The 16,334-nt window shown below is 37.9% G+C and overlaps 1 protein-coding gene across 1 annotated transcript; it reads left to right on the top strand.

The window, feature by feature from the left end:
* The first annotated feature begins 3,701 nt into the window (after window positions 1-3,701).
* On the top strand, window positions 3,702-16,143 carry tmem147 (transmembrane protein 147). The gene is made up of 8 exons (XM_061916304.1): window positions 3,702-3,934; window positions 4,617-4,717; window positions 6,148-6,217; window positions 7,022-7,087; window positions 7,825-7,961; window positions 8,099-8,183; window positions 8,394-8,515; window positions 14,595-16,143. Exons 2-8 carry the CDS (start codon window positions 4,641-4,643, stop codon window positions 14,713-14,715), a joined length of 678 nt encoding a protein of 225 aa, XP_061772288.1. The 5' UTR covers window positions 3,702-3,934; window positions 4,617-4,640; the 3' UTR covers window positions 14,716-16,143.
* Window positions 16,144-16,334: the final 191 nt, after the last annotated feature.

The raw sequence follows: 16,334 nt of genomic DNA, 5'->3' as shown, positions 1-16,334 counted from the left end.
CACTAGTGATTTAGGGCTATATAAGTAAACATTGATTGATTGATTGATTGATTGTTTAAAAAATATTAAGCAATACTAATATTTTACATGAATCGTTCAGTTGCAGGTCATCACAGCAAACTAGGCAATTAATGTTGGTGTGCTGCACAGGTGAACAACTTAATATAATAAACTACTTACACATCAATGTATTGGAATTAGTGTTTTCAAACAATCACATTTTTATTTGTACTAATTACTAGGTTGCTGTGGATAAATAACATTTAATTACACATATTTTAATCTACATTAATTGTGTTTAATTTAGCAACGTCATTTAAATAAACACCTTTAACATAATGTTAAAACAATAAATCTGTTTTTCCAAAAAAACATATCCAATTATTGGGGACTTGTTACCTGTTCGGAACACCAATTGGACACACTACCTGAAATGTGTTGCCTAAAATGTTTCAGAGAGTTTGAGTAATTCTCAGGGTTCAATGTGTTAAACTGTCTATCTGTGTTGGCCCTGCCGTGAGGTGGTGACTTGTCCAGGATGTACCCCGCCTTCCGCCCAAATGCAGCTGGATGAGTCGCCACCTCAGTACTGTGCAATCTACTAATAAAAGTTTCAATCAGTCATTGTGCTCTCCTGATTTAGCACACACCCAGAGACAGTAAGGAGGAGTTACATTGATTGATTGATTGATTGATACTTTTATTAGTAGATTGCACAGTTCAGTACATATTCCGTACAATTGACCACTAAATGGTAACACCCGAATAAGTTTTTAAACTTGTTTAAGTTGGGGTCCACGTTAATCAATTCATGGTAGGAGGAATACTGTATATGAACTGATGGTTTGGCTTCCCCAAGTTAGGAGTGCCTCAGTTTTTGACTTGACCTCCTCCAGCAACTGCAGTCCTGTTTAATGACGCTTGCTTGTGATAAAGCAACTTTTGGTCCAGTAAAGCTCCGACGTCTCCTTCGATCCAGCTGCACTGCTGGGTCATCCTTCTGTCCGGACGAGAATGACAACACCAGAAATAAATATCAAAATGTGAAATGTATATTTTTTAGATTCGTTTTACAGTTAAATAGTACAAGAATGTATTTCTTAGTCTTGTTAAGGATTATTGTTAATTGGTAGCCAAAATTTAACACCTAATAAAACGTACTTTAACAAATTGTAAAAACATTGACCTTTTAATATTTTGCAGGTTCATGCTCCATTTAAAAAAAATAAACAGCAAAAAAATCCTGAGCTTTTATTAGTTTCTTTGAGTTATTTAATCTTTTAAAATCAATTGGATTGGCAACATGAAATTTGCCCTAGTGCGTGAATTTGTGTGTGTGAATGTCTGAGGCGGTGACTTGTACCCCTCCTTCCAACCGAATGCAGCAGGGATAGGCTCCAGCTTAAGCCTCTTTTGTACTACAATAGTTTGTGCGATGCTTGCAGTACAACAGCCATCTTAGCTTGGTTGACCACCATTGTTTTCACTTCTGGGAAAAAGTCACGTGTCGGAATACAAGTGATAGTGATGTGGCGTCATATTTGCCAACACTCCCGGATTTTCCGGGAGACTCCCGAAATTCAGCGCCTCTCCTAAAAACCTCCCGGAAGAAATTTTCTCCCACAATTCAGCCCGTGCTGGAAGCCACACCCCCTCTAGCTCAAACATGCACAGTTTGAAGCTTGAAAAGGAGGTTTGCAGGCGGATCTGACGGCATTTAAAGTCATTTTTAAAAACGACTGCTAATCCTCCTCGCTCTTCGACCGGACGACCGCGGAAAATTAAAGTAGGAACACTGCGGAGGCAGAAGTTCATTAAGAGGGGCGGACTCACCGGCTCTCAGCCATGTTTCCGTCACACAGAGGAAGTCCGTGAGGAGTGAAGAAATCTCTCAGGATAAAGTTACGTTTTGTTTGTCAAAGATCTTGCGTTCACAAGACCGAACCTGGCGGGGGCCAGCGCGTCCAAGGGCGCAGCTAATCCAGGTGGGGCCCGACACACAGCCCGCAGGTGGCGGGGGAGAGGACGACAGAGACGAAAATAGACGCAAACAACACAAAAACGAACAGAGCTGACAGCGAGAGACGGCAGGGTAAAGCACATTTTGGCGCCATCTTGTAGAAACTCGGAAGTGACGGTACTCAAATTGTGAAAGGTAAGTGTTGTTGTTTTTTTTTAGTAACCATCAAAGACAGTACAGTTAGTAGAACAACTGTGTTTTTATTACTGTGTATTTGATAGGTGCCGTCTGAAATTCAACTATTTCTTTTATTTATATATATATATAATAAAATAAATATATATAGCTATAATTCAATGAAAGTCAAGTATCTCATACAAATATATGTATACTTATACTTATACTTATACTTATACGTATATATATATATATATATATATATATATATATATATATATATATATATATATATATATATATATATATACGGGACTGTCTCAGAAAATTAGAATATTGTGATAAAGTCCTTTATTTTCTGTAATGCAACTAAAAACATGAAAATGTCATAGATTCTGGATTCATTACACATCAACTGAAATATTGCAAGCCTTTTATTATTTCAATATTGCTGATTATGGCATACAACTTAAAAAAACTCAAAAATCCTATCTCAAAAAATTAGAATATTTCCTAAGACCAAGTAAAAAAAAAAGATTTATAACAGCAAAACCAAATCAAACATTTGAAAATGTCAATTAATGCACTCACTACTTGGTTGGGAATCCTTTTGCACGGATTACTGCATCAATACAGCGTGGCATGGAGGAAATCGGCCTGTGGCATTGCTGAGGTGTTATGCATGCCCAGGATGCTTCAATAGTGGCCTTTAGCTCATTTGCATTATTGGGCCTGGTGTCTTTCAGCTTCTTCTTCACAATAACCCACAAATTCTCTATGAGGTTCAGGTCAGGGGAGTTGGCAGGCCAATAGAGGACAGTAATGCCATGGTCAGTACACCAGTTACTGGTGGTTTTGGCACTGTGAACAGGTGCCAGATCATGCCTGAAAATGAAATCATCATCTCCATAGAGCTTTTCAACAGATACAGCTTCAATAGCCGTATTCCCATGGTCAAGCCACTCCTGAACTCTAGACAACGGAAGTTCCCTCAGTCAGCAATGGTTTGGGGAGCCATGTCAGCTGCTGGTTTTGGTCCACTGTGTTTCAACAAGTCCAGGGTCAATGCAGCTGTGTACATGCTTCCATCTGTTGTAAAGCTCTATGGAGATGATGATGTAATTTTCCAGCATGATCTGGCACCTGCTCACAGTGCCAAAACCACCAGTCCTGTATATACTCGAGTTAGTGCGTTGGCTGTAAATATAGTTCTCCCCTCTTAACCACGCCCCCGCCCAAACCCCGCCTCAAATCCACGCTTCCGCCCCACCCCCGACTACACCCCCCACCCATTACCTCCCGAAATCGGAGGTCTCAAGGTTGGCAAGTATGTCACAAATTCGCGAAAACACGCCACACATACTGTATGTATGGCGTGTTTTTGCGAATTTGGTGGTTTAAGTCATATGTGTTGATGCTATATACATATGGCTGACATCTAAACTTAAGCATTAAACCATAAATGCATTAAATATCTCGTGGTGTTACAAATGAAGTTGAGGGGGTGTGGCGTACCAGATCATTGACTGCTGTACTGAATAAACATGTTTTTTGCTCTTCTGTTTGAGAGTAGACTTTCAGCATGTTGTCTCTCATAAATGGCATGACAATGCTGAGAAAAGCTGATACATTACTAGAGAACAAAAATGCAGGAGTGTAGTTGTTATTCTGACTGTAGCGGAACCTTTGTCAAGTCCACTACTTGACACAGTCGGTAGGATTTCTTTGTAGAACCCAACTCACTTCCGGTTGTCATTCAGCGTCGCTTCAAGTTCTGCTGCTTCCCAATTTTTGCCTGTAAGTGCCGCCGTGAAAGTGCATTTCTACCGCCCTCATAATTATACGCGGAATTGATTAAAATGCTTTTGTACTCGCCGAGGAGGAACAGACGTTTGACGGGCATGAGTGTGTCGGTAACCATAGAGCTGTAATGATGTCGAGTATGCACTACTAGTGATAAGCGACATGCACTTAAGACTCAAACGAAGAATGCATAACTGAATAGTACTGAGTTATTAGATTTGTATCAAGTGTTCATACTAATTTGGGCAATTCCAGCTGATTACCACTGTGTTACATGGCCTTTCCTTTTAACAACACTCATTAAACGTTTGGGAACTGAGCAGACCCAATTTTTGAAGCTTTTCAGGTGGAATTATTTCCCATTCTTGCTTAATGTACAGCTTAAGTTGTTCAACAGTCAGGGGGCTCCGTTGTGGTATTTTAGGCTTCATATTGTGCCGGACATTTTCAATGGGAGACAGGTGTGGACTACAGGCAGGCCAGTCTAGTACCCGCACTCTTTTACTATGAAGCTACACTGTTGTAACACGTGGCTTGGCATTGCTGAAATAAGCAGGGGCGTCCATGATAATGTTGCTTGGATGGCAACATGTTGTTTCAAAACATGGTAGAACGTTTAAAAAGTGACCAATGGCCTCGCACGAGTTGATATTTACATTGTTTAATCTCTTTACAGGAGGACGTCATTTCATCAACAGTCATGACCCTGTTTCACTTTGGAAATTGCTTCGCTTTGGCCTATTTCCCCTATTTTATAACATACAAGTGCAGTGGACTGTAAGTGTCTTTATTGAATTTGAAACATACAGATCACATTCCTGACTTACCTTTTAACATATTGTTTTTGTTAGTTTTGCAGTATCATATAGAAGTGTTGTGCTCTTTGTCTATAGAGACAATAAAAGCCCAAATAATCAGCTTAGTACTACCAGAGCTTTGGTAATCCTTTTAGCCCTCAGTCTGGTGTTCATAGTAGTATTAAATAGGGACCTATGATGATTTTAATCTACATTGGAAACACTTCCTTGTATTTATCAAATGACCAAGTCAAGTTGATCTACCTCATTCATACATGTATGTATGTATGTATGTATGTATGTATGTATATATATATATATATATATATATATATATATACATATATATATATATATACATATACATATATACATATCCATCCATTTCTACCGCTTGTCCCGTTCGGGGTTGCGGGGGATGCTGGAGCCTATCTCAGCAGCATTCGGGCAGTAGGCGGTGTACAACCTGGACAAGTTGCCACCTCATCGCAGGGCCAACACAGATAGACAGACAACATTCACACTCACATTCACACACTAAGACCAATTTAGTGTTGCCAATCAACCTATACTCAGGTGCTAGTCTTTGGATATATACATGTATATATCCAAAGTGTTTCTACCGTTCCTGCCGGTCGTTTTTTTTTTTTCAGCCAGCGTCATCTCACAAGATCCTGTTTGTAAATCAAGTGACGAAAGGTGAAGATTGATTATCAGTAGCTCTCGAGTAATCTACTACATTGGGCACCCCTCGTCTCGATAATGTGTTGGATATGCTTCGGTGTAATTTTTGCTCCATAGTCATATTTGTAAACCCATTTAAATATTACTTTAGCCTGCCTTCTTTATTGTGTTTCTTAAAACCAATTATAAATGTCTGCGTCTTTTCTTAGTTGCCTAAAGTCCTGTGTACAATTTCATGGACAAATAAACATGGCAGTGTTTATTTTATAGACAACAGCGCAGGCGGGAACGCATTAAACAAGAAGGAATAACACTCGAAACTTTAGGTAGCATTCTCGGCTGAGTCGGCCTAGCATAGGGGGAGAAGGCCAATCATGGCCGACACAGTATGCACAAGAATGATCACATATGTACATGCGTCAATCTGGTGTGTCACAAAAGGCCCACAATAATGAATATATTTTTTAAAAACACTCCAAACTCAGCATTCAGAGGCATGCAAAACAGAGTGCAAGCTCATGGCCAAAAGCATTAACCTTATGATTTGACGCTTTGGCATTGTTTAGTTGAGTATACAGCATTTTAACAACGTAAGTCAGAAAAGAGGAAAATCATCATAGGTTGCCTTTAAAACTTATATTTTAGGCCGTATTCTGTCATTGTTTTTATTATTTCAGCCACCTTGTGCATACTGTCATGTGTTGTTTTTTTGTTTACGACTGTTAGTTCCGAGTACAATGCTTTCTGGAGATGTGTCCAGGCAGGCGCCACGTACCTGTTTGTCCAGCTCTGCAAAGTAAGTGAGCTTTTTTGTCTGGCATTCAATCTCGATATTGTTTTGTTTAGGACGGGGCAGTTGGGCGTGTCATGGATAAATGACCGCTACCGAACACATTGTTTTCCCAAACAAATGTTACCTCTCCTCACAATGACAACATTTCATTTACATTTATGTTACTTTCCCTGATATCATTTTGCGTTTGTCAGCGAATTCTGTTTTGTTGGCCAATTATATGACCCCTTCCGGGGTTTCGTGAGCGCGGAAAATGTATGCCTTACTTTTTTGTTGCGTTTAGTGGTTATTAAGTAGGCATACTTGGGCTATGTCAAATAAGAAGTAGCAATCATGGTGACATCCCAAACTTCTTGTTGACATGCTCTTTATTTACTCTTATTCGTTTCACTGTCACAAGCACTGAAATTTGCATGCATCATTGTTTGTTTTTTCAATTATTATATTTTCATAATCGTGAGAAGTAATAATCAAAATTTAAATTTGACTAATTGTCCAGCCCTGATACACAGGTTGCCACACTTTTATTGTTTTAATTTAAACTTATGATTGAATCTTAAATCAAGTGCAGACATGTACGCATTATTAATCGAACGATTTATAGAATTCAAAATGATATGATAATAAATATAAAAAGTATATTAGAAGATTGTAGTGGGATGACAATTTTAAGTCACATTTTGATATCGAGTCTAAAGCATGTATGCCATAACAGCATAATAACAGTGTAAATGTCCTATATACTGATGCCTTGAAGGGAAATTTTGACACTGTTGCTGCTAATCTTATATTTTTGTTGTTTGTCAGATGCTGTTTCTTGCTACTTTTTTCCCCACATGGGAAGGAGGAGCTGGTGTTTATGATTTTGTAGGGGTAAGTGTTGAAGCAGCATTCCAGTATATCCACAAGTCTGCTTTTTTAGGATGCATACTTTACTTATAGATACTTGTACTGTATGTCTTTATACAACAATTACTTTCAACACTAATGTGGTGCGGCATGGTCGTCTAGAAACCAGAGGGTTCCTGGTGCGAATCCAGCTTCCGCCTTCCTCGCCACTGTCGTTGTGTTCTTGTGCAAGACTCCTCACTCATCTTGCTTCGAGTGCCACTTACACTGGTGTATGAATGTGCGGGACTCCCTTGAAAAATGTATTCTTAAACCAAATGTGACTTTTCTGGATAAACTAAGTTTAAAAAACATTGCTTTGATGATCGAAAACATTGGCACAGATAAAGGGGAAGTTGAACTTGGGAAAATGTGCCACCTACTGGACCAATGTAACCATAACCACGTGAGCACCAGTTGTCAATATTTGGCCCTGAGAGAAATGATTGCATTTGTTTATGTTTAGATAAATATGGGATAGGAAACACAGTTAAAATGAAAAAAAAAAAACCCAGCTAAATTGCACAAAATGTTATATAGGATGTAGCTACAGTGCATTTCCATAACTCTGCAGTCTACAACCAACATCAAGTGAAATCTCCACCAATAATATGGTTGTGTACCAAGCAATATTTTAATAATTGTTTTTATTATATTGTGAAGATGTACTTAATATAGTGGATGTCACTTATCGTTAAATGTCTGTTTTTATTTTTAATCAGGAGTTTATGAAGGCTACGGTGGACCTTGCAGACCTGTTGGGCCTTCATCTTGTCATGTCACGTAATGCTGGCAAAGGAGAGTACAAAATCATGGTGGCAGCTATGGGCTGGGCAACAGCAGAACTCGTCATGTCAAGGTAAGCAGTTACTCCTTTTCCCTCGGCTATTTTGTCATGACTCGACTTTGAGTCACAAAAACAAATAAACATTGGCAGACGCCTTTCATTTCTTCAAAAAAGTTGTCATAATAATCTCTCTACTTGTGGTTCTTCAGATGTCTTCCTCTGTGGGTGGGAGCCAGAGGGATTGAATTTGACTGGAAATACATCCAAATGAGCTTTGACTCCAATATTAGTTTAGTGAGTGTTCATTATTTCACACCTATCCACTTAGAATCTCTTTTTCTTGTCACATTCTTCATTATAGAACAATTTATATCATTAAGTACAATAATTTCAATTTCATTTATTTATTTACTTAAATGTCCATTAAATATATCTGAAATGATTGTTCTCTCTGCACAAGCACATTCTCAAATTGTTATTCATCTTTTCTGCGTGTGTGTACAGGTCCATTACATTGCCACGGCAGCAGTAGTGTGGATGTTTACGCGCTATGATCTTCCTAAGAGCTTCAGGCTGCCTGTTACTGTGCTGTTGGCACTCTGTGTCTACAAGTCTTTCCTAATGGAGTAAGTACATTTTCCAATACCATTGACATGCAGTGAGGTTCATGGCTGGTGAGGAGCTCACACAGTAACGCCTATGCACTCGTCAGGCGATGCACTGTACTGTCTGCTTCACATTATGTCTGTCCTCTGCAGTTTATAAACAATAATATTTGTCCTACACCAACAGTAAAAACATTTAACATGCTCTAGAACAGAGGTGTCCAAACTATGGCCCACGGGCCAAGTGTGGCCCGCTAAACATCACAAATATAAAAAGAAGATTGACCCGCTGTGTTTATACCTGAATTTTGCTCAATGTGAGTCAATTCAGCTTGTGTTTGTCCCCCTCTTCTGGGCAATGTTCGAAACGATGGTCAATATTCATGAGTTTCATTTGGAAGGGACTTGAACACATGTTAGTGTCAATTTTTATGACCCATTTCAAATAGCTGCGCGTAACACACTGAACACACCTCCTGCTCATTGAAGTTTGTGGATATTATAAAACACGTTCATGACTATATATCTACAATTACAAATGTATCAATTTGCTACATTGAATGATGAGTGATATGCAAAAATACTCTCTCCACACTTTCCCATGTTTGGCACATTTTAGCTGCTTGATATTTCTGATTACACAACTTTAAGGTTGTCTTTTAAAAGGTAGGAGTCAAACTTTCACATGCTCTTATTATTCAATGTTGTATCGTGTATACTTCATATTGCATTGTTGTTGGGGTCAGATGGGTGTGGGGGTTAAAGTTGAAGTAATGTGTAGTTGTTCAGTCTGTTATAAAATATTTTAATCAATGCAAACTTAGGTGGTATTTTGTTACAAATGATTGTCGTTACATCACAATCATTGCTCTGCTGTGTGGCGAAAATAAGTGTGTGCGCTCGCGTGCATTCATATTACAGCATATTAGCAATTACCCTCAAAAATATAGCTTAATGCTGTTTATACTGTTTTCGTTCATGTTTGGCAAACTTCTCTCTTCAATTTAGTATGGAATTAATATGCAGATTTAAAGCACTGCGATCGCAGATTTTGTGAAACACCAGCTGTGTAAACGTGAACACAGATAACTCTGAGACAGCACACATAGTTGCAACTGCCGTGACCGCCCTCGTCGTTTGCCATAATGCCCTAAAAAATTGACCAGCATCGGCGGCAAAAACATTCCGTGACCGCCCTTGACTTTTACTAATTTGCGATAAAATTCCAGACGGCTAGTAATATCGTCTATTTTTTTAATTACCGAAAAACCGTCATATATCAATGCATTTTAGGCAACGCAAAGTCGGACGCATGCGCACTAGCGTCGTTTGGCTTGATAATCATGGCGGACTAACTACACAGACTTTGCTCCAGAGATTTCTACTCGTAGTAAACAAAGCCAAGTGCTTGGTTCAAGGTCATTTTCCCCTCGCTTCCCGGCAAGAATCGATATTGAATCGAATCGTGGGAGACCCAAAGATTCACAGCCATATATCAATCAATCAATCAATGTTTACTTATATAGCCCTAAATCACTAGTGTCTCAAAGGGCTGCACAAACCACTACGACATCCTCGGTAGGCCCACATAAGGGCAAGGAAAACTCACACCCAGTGGGACATCGGTGACAATAATGACCCAGTGGGACGTCGGTGACAATGATGACTATGAGAACCTTGGAGAGGAGGTAAACAATGGATGTCGAGCGGGTCTAACATGATACTGTGAAAGTTCAATCCATAATGGATCCAACACAGTCGTGAGAGTCCAGTCCAAAGCGGATCCAACCTATATATATATACATATGTCTGTGTGTGTATATATACATATATGCGTATATATATATACACATGTGTGTATATATATATATATATATATATATATATATATACACACACATGTATGTATATATGTGTGTATTTATATATATATATATATATATATATATACACACACATGTATATATATGTGTGTATTTATATACATATGTGTGTGTATTTATATATATATATATATATATATATATATATATATGTGTATATATATATATATATATATATGTGTATATATATATATGTATATATATATATATATTTATATATATATGTATGTATGTATGGTCAACATTTTACATACACTTGTAAAGAACATAATGTCATGGCTGTGTTAAGTTTCCAATAATTTCTACAACTCTTATGTTTTTGTGATAGAGTGATTGGAGCACATACTTGTTTGTCACAAAAACATTCATGTTCTTTAATGCATTTATTATGGGTATACTGAAAGTGTGACCAAATCTGCTGGGTCAAAAGTATACATACAGCAATTTTAATATTTGGTTACATGTCCCTTGGCAATTTTCACTGAAATAAAGCACTTTTGGTAGCCATCCACAAGGTTCTGGTTGAGTTTTTGACCACTCCTCTTGACAAAATTGGTGCAGTTCATCTAAATTGGGTGGTTTTCTGATATGGGCTTGTTTCTTCAGCATTGTCCACACATTTAAGTCAGGAATTTGGGACGGCCATCCAAAACCTTAATTCTAGCCTAATTTACCCATTGCTTTACCACTTTTGACGTGTGTTTGGGGTCATAGTCCTATTGGAACACTCAACTGTGCCAAAGACCCAACCTCCGGGCTGATAATTTTAGGTTGTTTTTCAGAATTTGGAGGTAACCCTCCTTTTTCATCGTCCCATTTACTCTCTGTGAAACACCAGTTGCAATGGCAGCAAAACAGGCCCAGAGCGTAATACTACCACCACCATGCTTGACGGTAGGGTTGGTGTACTTAGGATTAAAGGCCTCACCTTTTTTCCTCCAAACGCATTTGTGGGTATTGTGGCCAAACAGCTCAATTTTTGTTTCATCTAACCACAGAACTTTCCTCCAGAAGATCTTATCTTTGCCCATGTGATCAGCAGAAAACTTTAGACTAGCCTTAAGGTGTCGCTTCAGGAGCAAGGGCTTCCTTCTTGCATGGTAGCCTCCCAGTCCATGGCGATGCAAAACACACTTGACTGTGGACACGGACACCTGTGTTCCAGCAGCTTCCAATTCATTGCAGTCCTGCTTTTTGGTGGTTCTCGGTTGACTCTTGATCATCCTGACCAATTTTCTCTCAGCAGCAGGTAATAGCTTGCATTTTCTTCCTGATCGTGGCAGTGACAAAACTGTGCTATGCACTTTATACTTACGAACTATTGTCTGCACAGTTTCTCTTAGGACCTTAAGCTGCTTTGAAATGGCTCTAAGGGACTTTCCTGACTTGTTCAAGTCAATGATTTGTTTTTCAGATCTGTGCTGAGTTCCTTTGACTTTCCCATTGTCGCGTTTGTAACCGAGTCTAATGACTGCATCACATGAGCCCTATTTAAATGGGCTCAGAGAAGTCAACAGGTGTCGTCAATCATAATCACTCACATGAAGTTAAAAGGCCATGCCATGAAGCTAATTTGATTTGATTGTAACTTTTCTACATTACTGCAATTAATGAAGTATGTTGCTGTATGTATACTTTCGACCCAGCAGATTTGGTCACATTTTCAGTGGACCCATAGTAAATTCAAAAAAGAACCAAACTTCAAAATAATGTTTGCCTTGATGCCTTTCTAACTTGCCTTGGTGCCCTAAAATATGAGCCCTCCTTTAAGACAACCCTTGCCTTGACCATAAAAAGTTACAATTCGAGGCCTGGATATACTGGTAATATCCGTTCAGTAACACTAATTTCAGAACTATATAAAAATACATATTGTATATACAAAAATGTATATTATATATACATTAACACCCAAATACTTGTATTTTGTCCTTACTTAACCTGAAATTGTTTTAACATTAAAAAAAATACTTTTAAGGTGTGGCAGTTTTTATTTTGCAATGGTGTTGTGCCACGATTAATTACATTAAAATTATTGTTAAATATTGTATTTTAGTCATTGTCAACACCTTTAACAAACACATATTCTTAACTGAACTGTGTTGACAGTGATTAACATATTACAGTCATCCAAAAAATAAATATTTCAAATAAGAACCTGTGTTCTTACCCTTTTTCAAAGTGCTTGCATTTGACTGGTGACTTTTCCAAGCTTTTCTCCACCTATGACCCTAAATCTGCCAAGTTAGGCTTCAGTCCCTGCCATGACCCTGAACAATGTCTTAAGCAGTACAGTAAATATTTGAGAGAAATAACATTTACACCACTCTACTGTGCAGAATCGTTTCTTTTAATACCACAGCTAAAGGTTTATTTTAATACAACCCCCGTTTCCATTTGAGTTGGGAATTTGTGTTAGATGTAAATATAAACGGAATACAATGATTTGAAAATCCTTTTCAACCCATATTCAATTGATTGCACTACAAAGACAAGATATTTGATGTTCAAACTCATAAACTTTTTTTTTTTTGCAAATAATAATTAACTTATAATTTCATGGCTGCAACACGTGCCAAAGTAGTTGGGAAAGGGCATGTTCACCACTGTGTTACATCATATTTTCTTTTGACAACACTCAATAAACGTTTGGGAATTGAGGAAACTAATGGTTGAAGCTTTGAAAGTGGAATTCTTTACCATTCTTGCTTGATGTACAGCTTAAGTTGTTCAACAGTCCGGGGTCTTGTTGTCGTATTTTACAGTTCATAATGCGCCACACATTTTCAATGGGAGACATGTCTGGATTGCAGGTGGGCCAGGAAAGTACTCGCATTCTTTTACCACGTAGCCACGCTGTTGTAGATAGATAGATAGATAGATAGATAGTACTTTATTGATTCCTTCAGGAGAGTTCCTTCAGGAAAATTAAAATTCTAGCAGCAGTGTACAGAGTTGAGATCAATTAAAAAAATAATGGGGGTTTAAATGGAAACAAAATAGAGAAATATTACAATAAGAATAAAAAATAAAAAGCAATATAACAGTAAAATAAGAACATAACAAGACAAAGTAGGCAGTAGTGACCATGTTATGAAAACGTATTGCACTGTTATTGTTTTGCATCCCCTGTCATCCTAGTCTTTGTTCCGGGGGGACACCACGTCCACAGTTTCCAAATATAATTTGAAATGTGGACTTGTCAGACCACAGAACACTTTTCCATTTTGCATCAGTCCATCTTAGATTAGCTCAGGCCTAGAGAAGCCGGCGGCGCGTCTGAGCGTTGTTGATAAATGGCTTTCGCTTTGCATAGTAGAGTTTTAACTTGCGATTACAGATGTAGAAACCAACTGTAGTTACTACCAGTGGTTTTATGAAGTGTTCCTGAGCCCATGTGGTGATATCCTTTACACACTGATGTCGGTTTTTGATGCAGTACCGCCTGAGGTATCAAAGGTCTGTAATATCATCGTTTGCGTGCAGTGATTTCTCCAGATTCTCTGAACGGACCGTAGATGGTAAAATCCCTAAATTCCTTGCTATAGCTCGTTGAGAAATGTTCTAAAACTGTTCGACAATTTGCTTACAAATTGGTGACCCTCGCCCCATCCTTGTTTGTGAATTACTTTGCATTTCATGGAAGCTGCTTTTATACCCAATCTTGGCACCCACCTGTTCCCAATTAGCCTGCACACCTGTGGGATGTTCCAAATAAGTGTTTGATGAGCATTCCTCAACTTTATCAGTATTTATTGCCACCTTTCCCAACTTCTTTGTCATGTGTTGCTGGCATCAAATTCTAAAGTTAATGATTATTAGCAAAAAAAAAATGTCTATTAGTTTGAACATCAAATATGTTGTCCTTGTAGCATACTCAACTAAATATGGGTTGAAACGGATTTGCAAATCATTGTATTCCGTTTATATTTACATCTAACACAATTTCCCAACTCATATGGAAACGGGGTTTGTACTACAGCATATTTGTAAAACAAACAGAGCTAAATCCTAAATGGCACAAGAAGTGTGAAAAGTGTGCCCTTTATTGCATTTTGCAAAGCGCATCATCCACAGCGTCACAAATGTTGACATAATGTTGCTGATATAATTTGTTAATATTGCAGTTGAAAATATGCATGTTTTGCATGTGGGCAGACGTAAGGGTCACTGCCTATTAAAACATACATCTGTCTTTTACAACTCTGTGTTTGCAGGTTGTTCATCCATGCCTTCCTGCTGGGCAGCTGGACTGTGTTGTTGGTGAAAGCTGTGCTGACTGGAGCCATCTCTCTTTGCTCACTTTTTCTTTTTGTCACCCTGGTGCACAGTAACTAAATCCAGTACAATCTTCCTTTACCGTATCACTGTTTGTATTAACTGGTTCTACATCCAAACCACCGGCTGATAAATGAAACAGTTTTTTATCCATAATTGTTGTTTTGTTGGACTTGAACTGGAAATGATTCTCAAAGTGGCATCCAGGATGATCTTTTCTAACAAACAAGTGGTTATGTGAAAAGGTGGATTTTCTATTATGAACATAAATTAAGTCGAAAAAGTGACATTTTCTTGATGTGATTTTATGTACATGGTTGACTCAGTACAAAATTTGACCTCGATGTAATTAGGACACCAAATAAGTTCTAAATTTAACCATTTCCTGATTATGTATAAGTGTCGACTGCAAAACAAATCCAAACCCACATGGCATTGTCGTTTCTGAAATCAGTAGCGGCTTAAATGTCTCTACACAGTGCAAATACTGTATGTGGTTAAATGATTTAAAAACAATCTAACAAAATACATGTTTTATTGTCATTTGCCTCTCTCACTATATGCAGATCACACGCAGTGCATAGGGTTCCGTGATTCGTTGGGTCAATTAATGAATGACAGGTCGCTTCATTGTGCTGCAAACGCGCTCCGTCACTGATAAGCATAGATTTAGTTAAGTCTGAGTATAAAAATCGTGTTCATTTTTTTTTTTTTTTAAATGTGAAAAAGTGTTGTAATGAGGGCGGAGAGCCTCCAAATAAGATTTTGCTTATTGCCCCAATTTAGCCAGGAGCGGCCTTCTCCACAAGTCCTCAAAACTGAACAATCTTCCATATGCTTTCATGCTTCCATTTTATAAGTAAAGTACCTTCTAGAAGCTCCACCACCACTTAAGGTTTAAGCGACTGTATATACAGTTGGGGTGTGCCATCTTAGGCACCTCACGATCCGATTCAGGGTGCTACAATTTGATTATTAAACATTAATTATGATTAATGATGCATCTTCTTTCCCATCCACAATTTTTTTTATGGTATTTTAGGTAAATTTGTCAGCATTAATTAAAGTAAACAAATGTCAGACAGCACTATCTAACATATTTCCCACTAAAAAGCTTCTCTTATTACATAATTTGGCTTTAAAAAATAAGACCAAAATGCTCTTCTGTTTTCACAGATGTCAGTACTAACAGGTTCAATGCAAAACAAAAATCAAATTAAATCAGAATTAATAAGGACTTTCAAACTAAATATTTCACCCCAAAAAATTAAATCTTGAATTTATTGCACATAGTTCTGCAGGTTTAATAATGTAGCGACACATCAGTTATTATGTGTAGTTTAACTGTTTTCTGTGGCCATGAATGTGTCAGTAGCTCAGCTCGGTGTTGGTTTGAGTGACAGAAGACGATTGAGTGTTGAGAAAAAAAGTTAGTTTTTGTTTTGTTTTGCATTAGCCAGTTTTGCAATAAAGTGATTGTTGATCAACCTCCTCCTCGTCATCCTTAACAACACAGTAGACGTTACACAATCTGTTCCTTAAAACTGTCTGGGTGTTTTATTTTCGTTCCGGCCAACTTCCAGGTCCAAGTGTTCTGTTTGTCATCATTTTAGAAAATTATTGATTTTATGAAAGTTGGCAAAAGTGCTAACTGTATCTATTGTGATGTATCAAAATAT

Source organism: Nerophis ophidion, linkage group LG11, assembly GCF_033978795.1.
Source record: "Nerophis ophidion isolate RoL-2023_Sa linkage group LG11, RoL_Noph_v1.0, whole genome shotgun sequence".
Classification (NCBI taxonomy): Eukaryota; Metazoa; Chordata; class Actinopteri; order Syngnathiformes; family Syngnathidae; genus Nerophis; species Nerophis ophidion.
Note: the sequence above shows the minus strand (reverse complement) of the source record. Positions and strands in the feature narration are given on the sequence as shown.

Bases quoted from the DNA above. Each gene is read 5' to 3' on its own strand.
- tmem147 (XM_061916304.1), top strand. From the start codon at position 4,641: ATGACCCTGTTTCACTTTGGAAATTGCTTCGCTTTGGCCTATTTCCCC. The intron at 7,962-8,098 runs GTAAGCAGTTAC...GTGGTTCTTCAG, and splicing joins GCAGAACTCGTCATGTCAAG to ATGTCTTCCTCTGTGGGTGG. The intron at 8,184-8,393 runs GTGAGTGTTCAT...GTGTGTGTACAG, and splicing joins TTGACTCCAATATTAGTTTA to GTCCATTACATTGCCACGGC.